Source organism: Zootoca vivipara, chromosome 7 (assembly GCF_963506605.1).
Source record: "Zootoca vivipara chromosome 7, rZooViv1.1, whole genome shotgun sequence".
NCBI classification, from domain to species: domain Eukaryota; kingdom Metazoa; phylum Chordata; class Lepidosauria; order Squamata; family Lacertidae; genus Zootoca; species Zootoca vivipara.
Genome location: NC_083282.1, coordinates 48,576,080 through 48,591,388, shown reverse-complemented (window position 1 = coordinate 48,591,388; position 15,309 = coordinate 48,576,080). Strand labels below are relative to the sequence as shown.

The 15,309-nt window shown below is 41.8% G+C and overlaps 1 protein-coding gene across 2 annotated transcripts in view; it reads right to left on the bottom strand.

Annotated features, from left to right (window-relative positions):
• SORT1 (sortilin 1) overlaps positions 1 to 14,734 on the bottom strand; it is a 60,189-nt gene extending 45,455 nt beyond the window's left edge. The window contains exon 1 of one of the 2 annotated variants that reach the window (XM_035121786.2): positions 14,504 to 14,734. In XM_035121786.2, coding sequence (XP_034977677.2) covers positions 14,504 to 14,686 — 183 coding nt within the window. In that variant the 5' untranslated portion in view covers positions 14,687 to 14,734. The remainder of the gene's footprint in view (positions 1 to 14,503) is intronic. The other variant, XM_035121787.2, reaches the window with a different exon arrangement.
• Between the last annotated feature and the right edge of the window lie 575 nt (positions 14,735 to 15,309).

The following is a 15,309-nucleotide window of genomic DNA, read 5'->3' as shown; positions in this document are numbered from 1 at the left end:
GAGCATATTGTAAAATCATGGAGTCTGTTTTAGACCCAGCACAGATAACACTGGTCTAGCAAGGACCAGTGGAGAAATTACTCTTCAGCTCTACTGAAACCAATACAGTACCCTATTGCTTGTCTGTCTGTCTCAACACCTTCAATTATGCAGCGGGGAGAGATTAGGGTTGCTGGAGTTGCTGTAAAGATGCTAAAAAACAAAGTGATTGAGTGCCTATAACATCACTACAAACCAGCTTCTAATATATTTATCTACTCAAACCATTTTTATTATCTGGCCAGTACTGTTTTACTTTTATTCCTTTTTTCCTCTTTAGATGTGTCCACGTTCTCCAGTGCTCATGCCCAGAACTCCTACAATTAAATTTTCAGCCCTGCAACCTCCCAACAGTTAGTCCCACTCCCATCCATAACATGGAGGAAGGCGAGAACATTGTTTGGTAATACAGATAGCACTAGTAAAGTGCTAAAAACACTAGTAAAGTTCCTATTCCTGTAGGAAAGAACCTTCATCTAAAAGGCCAATAGTGTTAGAATAGATCAGCAAGATATCCTAGCCCAGATTCTTTCGCCCAAACAGTTCATATCAAATAATGTTTGCCAGCATCACTCCCAATGCCTCAAATGAGGTGAGCGTAACTTTGAAGGTCATGTGATCAATGTGGAAAGTAGTCCCCAGTTAAAAGTGGGAATGTAATGGCATAGTTCATAATGCATAGTATACACTATTGCTCCCAAAATTTTATATGGCACTGAAGGACAACAGAGATCACAGTACAAATAATGAGCATGTTTCTGACAATAGGATCCCAGGAATAACCAGGGGTCAAAGTGGCAGCAATCTGTACTAGTAGCAAGAGCAGGAAGCATGTGAGGACTTCCTCAGTCTTGAGGAGGACAAAACCCTGTGGAAACAACTATACTGCAGAGAGTAGTAATCACAGAACCAGGAATGATGGTGGAACTCTCAAAGTGAGTGAATCCTCCATTCAGGAAGGGTTTGATCCTGAACTTCGCCCTCAGTGGAGACATGTACTGGAGCTTCCTTAGTAATAGCCTGAACACAGCAGAAGACTGAGTAGAAACCATCTCTAGAGATGCTGGTTCTGAGGTAATCCCCTACTTCCCTTGCCCTTCTTCTTCTTATTTTGTTTTATTTTTAGTGATGCTTTCAGTGAAAAATATGACAACTTATCATTCATACCATTGGTATGAATGGCCAATTCATACCAATGTACTTGTGTCAATGTACTTGTCCAGCAATGGGGAAAGTGCCTCCAAGGTGAATTCCTAGGCCGATATCTGTACCAAGGTATGCACTTGGACTTCCACACCTGATGAGTCAAGTCAAAGCATCGGAGCAACTGTCTCCACAACAAGGTTTGGGAGAAATGTTGATACCAAACCAGTCAGCACTAAGTAAGACCAGAGGCACACTTGTTGTAGAGGGTGTGCCAACTGCCACACTGGACAGTGTCTTAATTTCACTAGAGGAAACCACCATGGCACTTGCAACAGCTCTACAGTCCACCAAGGCAGATTCAGCCATCAGTAGCAAATGTGAAAGGATTGAGATGCAGCAGTTATGTCACAGTGGAGCCCTGATAACTTGAGCCTCAGCATTCATCACAAGAATCAGCTACCAGAAGGTAATAGAAAGCCAGGTCGGACCTGTCTTTGTGTCTGCCTTGTGAACTTTTGACAAAGAGGGAAGGTGTCACAACGTGTCACTCACTAAAGCAAAGGTGGCAGAAGTAGTGTCCAAATGAAGGAACTCACTGCTACAGATAGAGTACTATACTGTATCAATAAGAGAGAGAGAGAGAGAGAGGGAGGGAGGGAGGGAGGGAGGGAGGGAGGGAGGGAGGGAGAGGGAGGGAGAGATCACTGTATCATGACTCCTGTCAACACTAATGGAAACATAAGCAAGCACAGGGAATCACCAAAAGAAACAAAATGAAACTCATTGTTGTAGAATAAACAAGAGAAAAGAGAAAGGAATCTAAATTTCCACTTCCCTTCTAGGAAAAAATGAAAGAAAGTTCCATCTGATGCAACTGCAGTGGCGGCCAAGGAGGAATTGAATGGGAAGGCAAGGGGGATGGTCCCCCTGAGAATATGCCCAGAGTGCAGGCCTCCCACCAAAAATATTAACCATCTAGCCCTAGAGCAAGGATGAGGAACCTGTAGCCCTCCAGATGTTGTTGGACTCCAACTCCCATCAGCCCCAGCCAGCCTGGCCAACGGTCAGGAACGAGTTGTAGTCCAACAACATCTGAATGGACACAAGTTCCCAGCCCTGTTCTAGAAGGTCCTAGACTTTGGCTGGGTATAAGCACAGAACCCATGCATGGGACTCCACAGAGACGACAAAAAACAATCTTCTCTCCTTCTACTGCAAATATTTAGTGACCAAGATATGTCCAGCTATAGTTTCTTCCCCAGACCAGCAGAAGAAAATGAAATTATTTTAGACAAAACTAGTCTATCTTTTTATTTAGTCAACTGTAGGCATAACTACACCTTGAGAGGCAATAATGGAATCCCCAACCCTGTATTTGCCTTGTAATGTTAACATGGAAACAAGGGAAATGCTTAAACCTTCCCCACCCAATGCTTCCTCTTGGTTTCTGTACTACAGTCAAGTCCAGGGCCAGAAGTAAGTCCAGTGTGGGGTTTGAGATGGGGGTGGAGTGAGGAGAGAAAAAGAACCCCCCAATATTACCATAATGACCTTGGCAAATATGTGTTTCTCCAAGTGTTTGGTAACATCGCTGCCCTGTTTCTTCTACAGCACATTGGATAGCTATTTAATTCCTGAATAATGGTACAAGGAAGTTCAGCACTCCCAGAAACTTGTTCAAATCCAGAAAAACCGGTCTGTCCAACAAACATAGCCAGAATCCATGGACACTGCCCATCTTATTAAAGGTGAAGCCATCGTGGCTTACAATTGTTTTGAAACTAAGGTTAGATTGGATACGATTGCAAAAAGATTTCCAGGAAAACCAAGGTTGCTTTACATATTTAAGCACACAGCATTCCCAAGTATCTCTCTCTCAGATATATGTCACATTGCCATATGGACTACTTTTCATTTTCTTGTGTTTTCCATGTATTGTTTTTCAAATATGGGACAAGGAAGTTGCTCTAATCATTAGAGTCTAATGCAGTAATGCACAGGATGGCATGAACTACATGGTTTTCTTATTCTCTTCTATGAACAAGAGTAATGTCCATAGTATGATGTGTGCAATTCCATTTTACAGAAAAAAATGAAAGCCCCTGCATATATATGCAACCTGTTGGATAGGGGGGGGGGAATGTTATTTCCTTTTAGATACTCTTACATAATGCAGTTTTAAAACCAAACACTTTTGCCAGCAGCATTAACACAAATGTTATGTGACCTGACAGTATAAATGTCCCATGCTGCTAAGTACGTGGATCAAAATGCACCTGAGAAGGCTGTTCTAATCAGACTTTCAAGGCATGTGTACATGTGTGACTGACAACGTGCATGTCTTGCACTGAGTACATTATGGATGTATTGCTTTCACACTGGTTACATCTGCTGCATGAAAAACTGGCACTTTTCACATGAGTCATGGCACATAGCACTCTCCTAAGCAGCATTTGTATCAGTGACCATAAACAAGGTATGGTAGTTCTTACAAGGTTCTAAAACATTTTCGGTACTGAAGAAGGTATTTCCCAAAACTGGAAGCTTCAACCCTAGGACTCAATTCTTATTAGTTGCCTCTGCACCAGATGTTCACTTATACAATGATACAGCAAGTGTTGCTAGCTGTATTTGTGAAATGTCATTTGCCACTTGTGAGGCAGGCAGTATTTCAGGACAGGACTACACAAATCACCAAAAGAGCTTTGCATCTCACTTCATTTTAAAAAAGAAAGAAAAAAGCAAGTGGAGTACCTCTCTCTGCATGATCTGGTGAGATATACTAGGCAAATAGCAAAAATCTAGCAGTACTTTGCTGAGACTGTCTGCAAAAGCAAGATGATCAACTATGCTCCTTTGTTATGGGCTGCTTCATGTGAAACAGTAAGCCAAGAACAAACCTTGGTGAGAGCTCATGGTTACCTAGAGAGTTCCAACAACATGCTAAGACTAAACAAAACCCTAGTTTAGCCAAGTGCAGAGCTGCAGTAAAAAGGAGCAGGGAGAATCAAAGCAGCTGTGAGCTCCTCTCCAGGAGTCCATGTAATTTCAAGAAGCCACAGTACAACTTACTGTGACATGCAAACCCTGTCTATAATACATGGGCTCTCAGAGGTTAAAAGGGATGTCAACAGGCTTTTGTCAATATCTTTTTCCATTCCACTCCATTGGAAGAGTCATTAGTTATGCATTACAACCCCAATTTTGCTTTCGATCTTTTCAGATTTACAACAATATGTGGCAGTGGAACAAAACTCATATCATTCTCACAAAAAGAATACTCTTATTTAACACAAAAAGCCACCGAAAATTATGTGGATAACATGCTGACCAGATACCACCATCTTTTTGGATTATGAAAAAAAACAAAATCACAGGTAATATAGAGAAAGTCAAGATGGGACACAACAGCAACCGAACATGACTGAAAATGGCAACTAAAGTGGCAACATGAGGTTAGTTCACTGTGAAGTCACGCAACTAGGAAACAATGTACAACTTTTGGTATAACTTACATTAGAATCTATACTCTACTTTCCCGTTCAGTTATTAAACCAACTTCAGCTTCATAGTATGGTATGACTAATCAGAGATCTAAAAATACAGGTAAGTTGTTCAAGTTTGATTACGGCTTTTATTAAAAATAGCTTTATGGTCACGTACTGTGTAACAAAATGGTGTATTTCTATAGAACCGCCCTTTTATGTCTACATCCCAATCCAGCAAAGAATAAGCATGAAAAATTGATTCCTTCTCCACTATTGCTAACAAGACTTAATGGTAGCTAAGTACATGCACTTGAAGGATCCTTCACATCATTCAGAAAAACATTTATGCAAAAAAGAAAATTGTAGTTGGTTTTACTAACACACAGCAAAATAGCCAATGGAAACATTTTATGTTGAAGGAATTGGCTCCCTACCACAGACCAAAGCTGATTCTTTTGTATGTTCCCATATCACTGGGTGATAGCCAATGAGGGGCTTATCCTCACTTGCTTTCCCTCTGCTCTTTCCAGGCACAATCTACAATTTAAAGCTCTGTGTCCAAGCACCCTTTTTTGCTCTAGGGCTTTCCCCGTGAAAACTTGCTCTTTAAAGATCAACTGGAGCAAATGTTAATCCACAGAAAACCTGACTTGATTCTTGCACCGATTGAGCTTTAAAGAGCAGGTTTTTGCAGGGAAAGCTCGCGGGGGAGGGGGGAATGCTTGGACATAAGAGCATTTAAACACAGACCTCTTCCTGGAAAGAACATGGCAAAAGGTAAGTTTGGATAAGCCCAACTCTTGATTTTAATGGCGCTTCTCTGAGTACATCATAGTTGGATATCACCCACTGTCAGCATCTGAGGTTATAAGCAATCTTCACATATAGCATTCATAGCATAGTTATTGTTATTATTAGGAGTAGAGACTTGTAGTCATATTTAAATAATCACAACACATTGCAAAATAAAATGAGCTGCTTGCAACAAGGGAATTAGCAAGGATTCTCCTGATAAGTATGCCAGAAGGATCATTCTAGTTTATATCAGTGAGAATTAGACATAAGTTACTGCACCAAACATGTGCTCTAGACATCACAGGGCATTCTATATATGTGATAAGCAACTTTTCCAAGTTAACTTTCAGAAAGCAGAACATTGTAAGAGCTATTGTGTAAGGCCAGCCATCAAAGGTTTGCAGGATTAGGTATTAGAGTGGCCTAACCTTTAGTAGGACTTTTTTTTATAATGTGCATGTATACATGTTGCAATGGGGGGGGGGGTCAGTACCTAGGAAGCTTTATTGAGAAAGAGGCATGTGTTTTTACCCAAGTAGAAATACAGGATATAAGAATAATCACAACATTGACCTGGGAAAGGATATATTTGAAGAAACAGCAGCATTTGGCACACTCAGCACTCTTCTTGGACAGACACTACGCTATATAAAACCCTCTGCTTCACATGAGTGACGTGGGGTACAAAATTTTCCACTGCTACATTTTTCAATAGAATTCTTTTATTTAAAAATGCAACTGCTTCATAAAATAATTAATACAATACCAGTTAAACTAGATAGATTTTTACAGATGTAATTAGATCATTTATACCAAAGAAATAAATATAATACCGGTAGCACGTTACAATGAAAGCAGTCAAAGCTTAAACAAAATTTAAACAAGGTAAAAGTATGTTATTGAATTGTTTTGTCTTATCTTATCTTACAAGTATTTAAAATAAAAGTAATTTCCTAGTTAAATGTTGAATTTATGGAATGTAACATTTAAGCCACATTAAGTGCACTTTTTTGAATGTTTTCCCATGTCAAATATTTCAGTTCAAATATATTTTGCTACTGGAAAAGCCATTTATCCAGTTCATAAGATTGTTTTTGAATCTTGGTGAGTGAATGTGACATAAAATACCAAATCCGATCCCAATCAATAGAGACTTTTGGGGGAGGGGGGGTCAAAAAACCAAAACCCCACATAAATGTTCTAAAGCAACTAAAGGATGAGTATAATGGAATCTCTCCTGTACTTAAAAGTTTTTATAGTACAGTGGTACCTCGGGTTACAAATGCTTCAGGTTACAAACGCTTCAGGTTACAAACTCCGTTAACCCAGAAATAGTACCGCAGGTTAAGAACTTTGCTTCAGGATGAGAACAGATATCGTGCTCCGGCGGCGCGGCGGCAGCAGGAGGCCCCATTAGCTAAAGTGGTGCTTCAGGTTAAGAACAGTTTCAGGTTAAGAACGGACCTCCGGAACGAATTAAGTTCTTAACCAGAGGTACCACTGTAATGGGAGTTTCAACTGTATGCACCTGTATGAGCGAAGGTCCCCAGAGATATGAAGAATACACTTGATCCAAAACTGGAGCCAGAGGGCTGAAGAAGACGAAATCAGCTTTTGCAATTCACTCCTTTAAATGTGCAAAAGCCCAAAAGGAAAGTACAGTATCAGAGCCAAGAATGGCTCTCTAGTCTCCAACAGGCACCATCTATTCTATCACAGACAGTGATGACAAAACAGACACCAAAAGAAAACAATTACACATTATTTCTTGTGCTGAGACACCAAATTCTTATGAGACTTGTTTATTATAGAACCAAGCCTCACAGAAGCTTTGCACTAAAAAGGAAAAAAAGCTTTGTGGACTAGAAGTGAATAACTTATTTCTTCAGCTAAGATTCTCAAAAAGATTGGTTTAATCAACATTCTCAAGAATTCAAGTTGATGTACATTAGGTAACAAATACTGGTCTGCACCTTGTAAAGTTCTACTGAAGGCAGAAGACATTAAATTAGCATGAGGCAGCCCTGTTTAGGGAAGCTTTTAATGTTTAATAGACAATTGTATTTTAATATTTTGTTGGAAGCCGCCCAGAGTGGCTGGGGAAACCCAGCCAGATGGGCGGGGTATCATAAATTATTATTATTATTATTATTATTATTATTATTATTATTATTAAACACTCAATTCATTCCTGTTTGTTACATTTTGGCACAAGAGAGATGGGAGGTGGGGAAGACAGAATGGAGGTTTAATCTTGAGATAGAGTGGCTGAAAGGAGCAGAAGTAGGTGAAAACTACTACGGTATTGGCTACTGAATTTCACATTACACCATGAGATTTCAGGAGAATTTGTATCAATTAAGAAACATTTTTAAAATGTAAACTATCCTAAACCTAAGTACCCAAGAGGGCAAGAAGTATATTTAAACAAATAAATCCTGGGATCTTTCTGTGTATATGGCAGGTTCAGGAAACAAACAGCCAACTCATTGTAAAGAAAGCATTTTGAATGCATTCTCAGCAGGAAAGATCTAATGTAGCACAAATAAGCATCTGCTTGTGCCATTCCCACTTCCCTGTCTTCCCCATTTTATTAAAAAGAGAAATCAAGAGCGAGGGTTTATTGGTGCCTTGGCCATCAAGAAGTATGAAACAGAAGTTTTGTTTGATTTGAAATCTTCCTATTTCAAATCAGCTGTGAATGCATAGAATGAGAACCTATACAGTAGTTTCTCATAGAAAGTGTCTTGGAGAAAAACTGAACATTATTTCTACAAGTTTGGATTATATATAGACCAGCTGTTTTAGACCTTAATGCTCTGAAAATGTACATTAGTATCGTTTTCAAATACCTTAGAAACATTTTGCTCTGTATTAATTACATTTATAAAACACCCATCCTCCAAATACAGCCCAGATGATGAATGCAAAATAAATAAAAACACATGCAAGTAATCAAAAAAATCTATAAAATAACTATATATTGGCATTCCTCTCATTCCACTTGGTAAATGGATGCTGAGTTGGCATAATCAGATTTTCTTTTATGTTTTAAATAATCAACAGTACTTTTAGGTTTTATGCGTTGTTTAAGTTGTTTATTCACTCAGTTAATCAGTGTCTTCCTGTTTATAGGATTCTCATGCTGACAAACTGTAACACTAGACAGACCTGTGAAGAGTTAAGACAATTGTACATGTACCTATGCAAATATGGCAATATAAGAAACCATAAGCAAGACAGTCCTATGTGGTAGGTTGGGGGGGGATACAGGGTGGAGTAGCAAAATGACAACACCCAATTATATTAGAAAAGCAGAGGACAGTTGGTGTTGGGCACTCTTCTTCTCAAATTGATAAAGGATGACACATTGTTTATCTTCATTCTACTAACAGTATCAAATGTTGAGGGGAAATACAGCATAAAACTGCTAGGTGGGGAAGACTATAAATAGCTAGAGTGGGGAAGACTATAACAGGGATTTAAACATTGCTAACAGGAAATGATCAGGACAGATAAGATTTTCAGGTTCACCAAATCCAGCAGCATCCTCTTAATCTTTATTTCATGGTATCGTTACATTTGCCCTGCAATATAGTAGTTTACTGCTTCTACCAGAGTTTTAGTTCATTCATGCAATATTATTTAGAACTACAGTATATAAACAGCATAGTAGCTGTTATCTAGGTCTCAGGGAAAAGAAATATGGCCCTTTCCCCTCTTAGGAGCAATACATTTCAGTTGAAAAGCTAAGCTATGAGAAATCCACCGAGAAAGAAATGTGCATTGTCATTATGATCAGGAACAGAACATGAGAAGAGGGGTTAAACGTATCCAGCTCCCCCAGCAGATTACTACAACAAAACTCCTGCCTGTCTGATGAGCTTATGAAACTCTCCCTATTTTCTGTGATTGGAGCGTTCTTCCTGATCCACCCAGATTAAAGTCTCTGAAGGAATTACAATTCACCACAATCATCAGCATAATCATCAGTTTATAGCCAAGCAGGTTAATTGAAGAAAGAGGGATGAACACTCAAGGCATATGTAATGATTTAAAACTTGCTTCATGAGAAGTAAAAAAGTTTGCTGGAGATTGTGGGGTGGAAAAGGAGGGAGGGTTTGGCACTTTGTACTCTTCCACCTTATTCTGCGGTAGTCAGACCTCCTTCTGAACACCGTGTATGGTTCTGGGCACCAGAGGCGGATTCATGGGAGCTCGACCAATTCAGTCACACTGAGCAAAGAGCCTCAGGGGCAGAACAGGGGAAGCTGCAACTATGATTTAGAATGGAGTGTGAGGGGCATGGGGGGACCAATTTTTGGTGTTGCACAGGGTGCTGCTGAAATTTGAGACCCCAAGGTCTGCCAATGTGGGCAACACCCCTCAGGAAAAATGTACACAAACTAAAATGGACTCAGAACAGGGAAACAAAGATGGTGAGCAGAATAAAGAAAACAAGTCCTGTAAGTTAAGGTTGAAGCAGGGCTGCCCTACATCCAGATTTTCTCAGACATTACAGTGGTACCTCGTGTGTTACAAATGCTTCAGGTTACAGACTCCGCTAACCCAGAAATAGTACCTCAGGTTAAGAACTTTGCTTCAGGATGAGAACATAAATTGTGCTCCGGCAGTGTAGCAGCAGCAGGAGGCCCCATTAATAATAATAATAAATTTTTATTTATACCCCAACCTCCCCAGCCAAAGCTGGGCTCAGAGTGGCTAACACCAAATATAAAACTGATTAAAATACAACTCGACTACATACATCAAAATTAAATTAAAAATGCAGCCTCATATAAAAAGGGAAAAGGGAAAATGGGGGAGGGAATCAGGTTGGCTCCAGGCCAAATGCCAGGTGAACAACTCTGTCTTACAGGCCCTGCGGAAAGAAATCAGGTCCCGCAGAGCCCTGGTCTCAGGAGACAGAGCGTTCCACCAGGTCAGGGCCAGTGTTGAGAAGGCCCTGGTTCTAGTAGAGGCTAATCTGATTTCCTTCGGGCCTGGGACTTCTAAGGCAGTGTTTCCCAACCAGTGTGCCTCCAGATGTTTTGGGACTACAACTCCCATCATCCCTAGCTAGCAAGACCAGTGGTCAGGAATGATGGGAGTTGTAGTCCCAAAACATCTGGAGGCACACTGGTTGGGAAACACTGTTCTAAGGTATTACTGTTTGTGGACCTTAAGATCCACCACCGAGCATACCAGGAGACACGGTCCCGTAAGTACGAGGGTCCTAGCTAAAGTGGTGCTTCAGGTTAAAAACAGTTTCAGGTTAAGAACGAACCTCGGAACGAATTAAGTTCTTAACCAGAGGTACCACTGTACTGGGATTTCCAAGTTGGAAATGACGTCCAGGGGGAATTTCCAAAATGTCCCGGATCACAGTTTGGCACTGGTCTAAAAAAAGTTTGTCTAAAAACACCACAATTTCAGTGGTTTCATAAAAATAAGCTCAACAATTTGGGGGGGGGGGTGTTTCCTGGTTTTTACTTTTTGAAATATGGCAACCCTAGTCAAAGGAACCAGGCACGTTTAGTTTAGAGAAGACGAAGACATGACAGCACCCTTCAGACTCACTGAAGGGCTGTCGCATGGAAGAGTTTGTTACTTCCCCAGACGGCAGGACTAGATCTAATTGGTTTAATTTACAAAAGGATAATTTTTGGATTCAACCCTAGGAAAAACTTCCTTACAATAAGAGCAGTTCAACAATGAAACCAACTACCTAAGGAGGCTCTCCCTCACTGGAGGTCTTCAAGCAGAAACTGGAGAGCCATCTGTTAGGAATGCTCTCACACTGGATCTCCTGCAACAAGCACATGGTTTGGTCTAGATCAGAGCTTTCCAGACTGTGTCACAACACATTAGCGTATCGACTGCAATGTGTAGGTGTGTCGTGCAAACACTCCCCCAGGAGAGAGCGCCTGCCAGGTCACTAGTAAAGCTGAATTAGTGTATTGCAAAACGTGTGTGACCAATATGAAAAATGTTTGGAAAGATCAGGTCTTGATGTCCTACGAATTGCCTTGATATATATAATACATTGAAAGGTGTCACGACTCCCCTGGTAACAAACTGTTGCTTCCTGCAAAAATGGTCAACACATTTTAAAAAAGTTTATCCCACCCGCTTTGAGAACCCTGTAAAAGCAATAAATTTATTGGCTCCAAAACACATTCTGGGGCACAAAAACAGGAGGCTATAAGGCATGTCATCTACTATTGTGCTACTATTTATCACTTAGTGTTTATAAAACAAGAGGCTCACCATTTAAGTAAGGCAAGGGGAATGGAGAGGAAATAAAGATGTGTGTGATTAGTTAAATGACACAGCAAATGCTCAACTTATTTTGTTTTTAAACACACCAACAGAAGGAGCTAGGCAAACATCCAGTTGTAAAAAAAATGTTCCAATGGTAGGGAGCAGCAAATGAGAATGCATGGAATTGGGAGGATATAATTTTGGTTTAACAGACTATAATTTTGGTTTAACAGAGGTCAAGAGAGAAGTGAAAAAAACACGGCAGTAGAGAGAAAAAGCAAAATTAATGGAGATAAAATAAGTAACATGGTCACAACAACAATAAAATTGTGAGTTTAACAAAAGAAAGATTTGAGAGAAGAGGCCTAAGCAAAATGTGTTGCAACTTATTAAAGAAAGAGATAACAAGAGTGAACACAAAATTATTGGTTGCATCAAGACAGAGATAATTGTGAATATTATAAATATTACCAAGATAAAAACCATGAAATTTAGCAGCTGAGTGAGCACTGGGAGAGAAATTAAGACTCCAAAGCAACACCAAAATTACAAGCTTGAGGGATATAAGAAATAGTAGGCCTACCAAGCAGAAGAAAATGTAAAGCAGAAAAAAGAGAAAGGAAGCAGAAACTTGGTGTTTTTTTCAGAATTCAGTTTTAAGAAATGCATAGTCAGCCAAAAAATAAATAAATGGTGATGCATAGTTAAGAAAATGATGAGAACAAGGGGGAGGAATAACCAGTAACTACTTTCTTTCTTAACGAAACGGCTGTAAAGTTAACTTGAAGATTCTAAGGTTGTTGTAGTAAGACATGATTGGTTAAAGGAATGAGGAAATTGGTTTGAGTTAATTGCCACTCACACCACCAATAAACTTTCTCTGAGAGCAGCTGGCTGGTAGGGGTTAGTAAAGTACAGCAATACTCCCTTTTTTAGACACATGACAAGGGAACACACATTTCTGTTTCATCCAGATATTATAGGGTCCAATTTGGGCAGGTTGATATAACAGGGAACAGCCCCAGCCATATTACTCATACTTAGAGGCAACAAAGCCATATTATTTGATTAACATCCATCTCCTACATCATTCTTCCTCCTAGTCAGGGGCAATTCACAAGCCAATTGCTACAATGAGAGTTATGCTATACTCATCACTCAGTGAAGCAGTTGTATGAGTGTTTCAGCATAAGCTCAACTAACAATTCAAATTAATTTTACCATGTCAACCCTAAATCCACTTTCAGCAGCTTTTACGTTAGCACAGTAAATACTGGTTAATTTGTACACCAAGTCCATACCTGGTAGATTCAGGTGAACTGTTTATGCACCAGTATGCCCTGATTTATGTAGTCACTAAATGCAGACTATCAAGCAGAACTTGTTTATTCTGAAGGGAATCATTGTGCAACAGACTACAAAACTAACAGAGGCAGATTTTTGCAGAGCAGCCAATGAATATTTGCTGCAGAGCCAACTGAAGTTGAACCCCTTCAGAAAAAGTTCCACCATCTAAACCAGGGGTCCCCAAACTAAGGCCCGGGGGCTGGATGTGGCCCAATCGCCTTCTCAATCCGACCCGTGGATGGCCTGGGAATCAGCATGTTTTTACATGAGTAGAATGTGTCCTTTTATTTAAAATGCATCTTTGGGTTATTTGTGGGGCCTGCCTGGTGTTTTTACATGAGTAGAATGTGTCCTTTTTATTTAAAATGCATCTCTGGGTTATTTGTGGGGCATAGGAATTCGTTCATTCCCCCCCAAAAAAATATAGTCTGGCCCCCAACAAGGTCTGGGGGACAGTGGACTGGCCCCCTGCTGAAAAAGTTTGCTGACCCCTGATCTAAACACACCAATTTAGGGCTTGTTCACATGTATAGCAGTGAGCTTTGGGGAAATGGGTTGGTGTCAAACTCTAGAAACTTCCTGCCATGCAACTGCAGCTGGTCACATGAATGTCAGCTCCATATACTGAACACAGCATACATCAGCTTTTAACACAAAATGCAGTGGCTGTGTGCAGTGTTGTAAACTACGGTAGCTTGTGAATGTCAATGTTTCTCAGCTATGAAGGTCCCACAAATGTGAGGGGAAATGCTCACAGGACCAAACCAAATGAGGCAGAGGAGGCCAGTGATCAGCATCTTCCACATGTTAAGCCTCAAAACAGTCTTGAGGTTGCTCATTTGATTTGGTGAAAGTGGTGCTAGCAGAGGAGAGTCCACCCATTCCTTTTGCATCGTTTCTCCATCTGTCCTGCTTCACCATCCCTATGCACCAGTCCTTCTCGTCCTTACACAACTACCTGGCCATTCTACACTCTCACTTCTACAGGTGTGGCTCTCTCTCCACCTTTCCACATATGACCTGCATCATCACCTCACTCCAGCACAAACAGGCACACTCAAGCTTCTTAATGCTGCCTATTTCTTCAGCGAGAGGTGGCTGGGTTCAACCCTCCTTTTGAGCAACGTTGTCAACCGGCCTGGGAACAGGAAAAAACTGCTGCCTGCTGCTGCCGTATCTTACGCGGCTGTCAGCGAAACACACTCTGCACATGTTCAGAGGCGCCGCCTTTGACCCGACCGCGAGAGTTCTGGGGCGCCGAGGCGAGGCCAAGGCTGACGCTGCCTCAGGTGCGACTCCCTCCCCGCACCTGCGTCAAGCTCCATTCCGCGTCCCTCAGCTGCCTCCCTCATCACCGGCCAGAGCAACCCCCCCCCCGCCGGCGCCTTTGCCGGCGCCTCCTTCGCCGCTCCCTCTCTTCTCACCTGGTGGGTGTTGTTGCCCAGCACCTCCAAATCAAAGCCTCCGTCTCGCGGGCCGCACACTCCCTCGGATTCGGACCGCCGGACCCGCGGCGGCGCTCCCGCTCCGAAGCGGAGCTCGCGGCCGTAGAGCGGGGCCGCCAACAGCAGAAGAACCCCGGCGCGCATCCAGCCCGACGGCTCCATCTCTGCCGCCGACAACAACCTCCACCACAGAGGTCTCTCCTCAGAGCTCGGAGGCGGTTCACCCCCGCCGACCCGCCCACCAACGCCTCGATTGGGCTGCGCCGCTCAGGTATGCCGAAGCCATTGGCTGCGGGAGGTGGCACTCTTATCTCCCTTTCAGGCAGCAGGCAGCCTCTTCTGACAGCTCCTCTCCCATTCGCGCAGCGACCCCAACCTCTATTTTCTAAGTGGTTTACAGGGCTGCCAATTGCGGCGCAGCAACCAATCCTGCCCCCACCCCCCTGTGGCCATTGGCTACCTCCTAACACCAGCCTCCTCCTCCTAATTCTCTAGCTGGGCAGCATCACCCCACTTTGGAGAGCACCTTGCCCATTGGCTAGCTGCCTACCAGCGTTTCCCCTTACAGCTCCTAGGAGTAATCTTAGCCTCCTCGCTGCTGTGCTCCGATTGGTTAGAAGAGGGTGGAACTAAGGCTTTAAAAAAAAATTGGCGGAAATTCGATGCTGCTTTCGTCCTAGGGATTCTTGGGAGTGGCTTGGAGCGTTTGGGATGGAGATTAAGACCAAGATAGGGAGACTTTTTTCTAATTTTCACATACTGGTATTTGTTACATTTGCCCACTT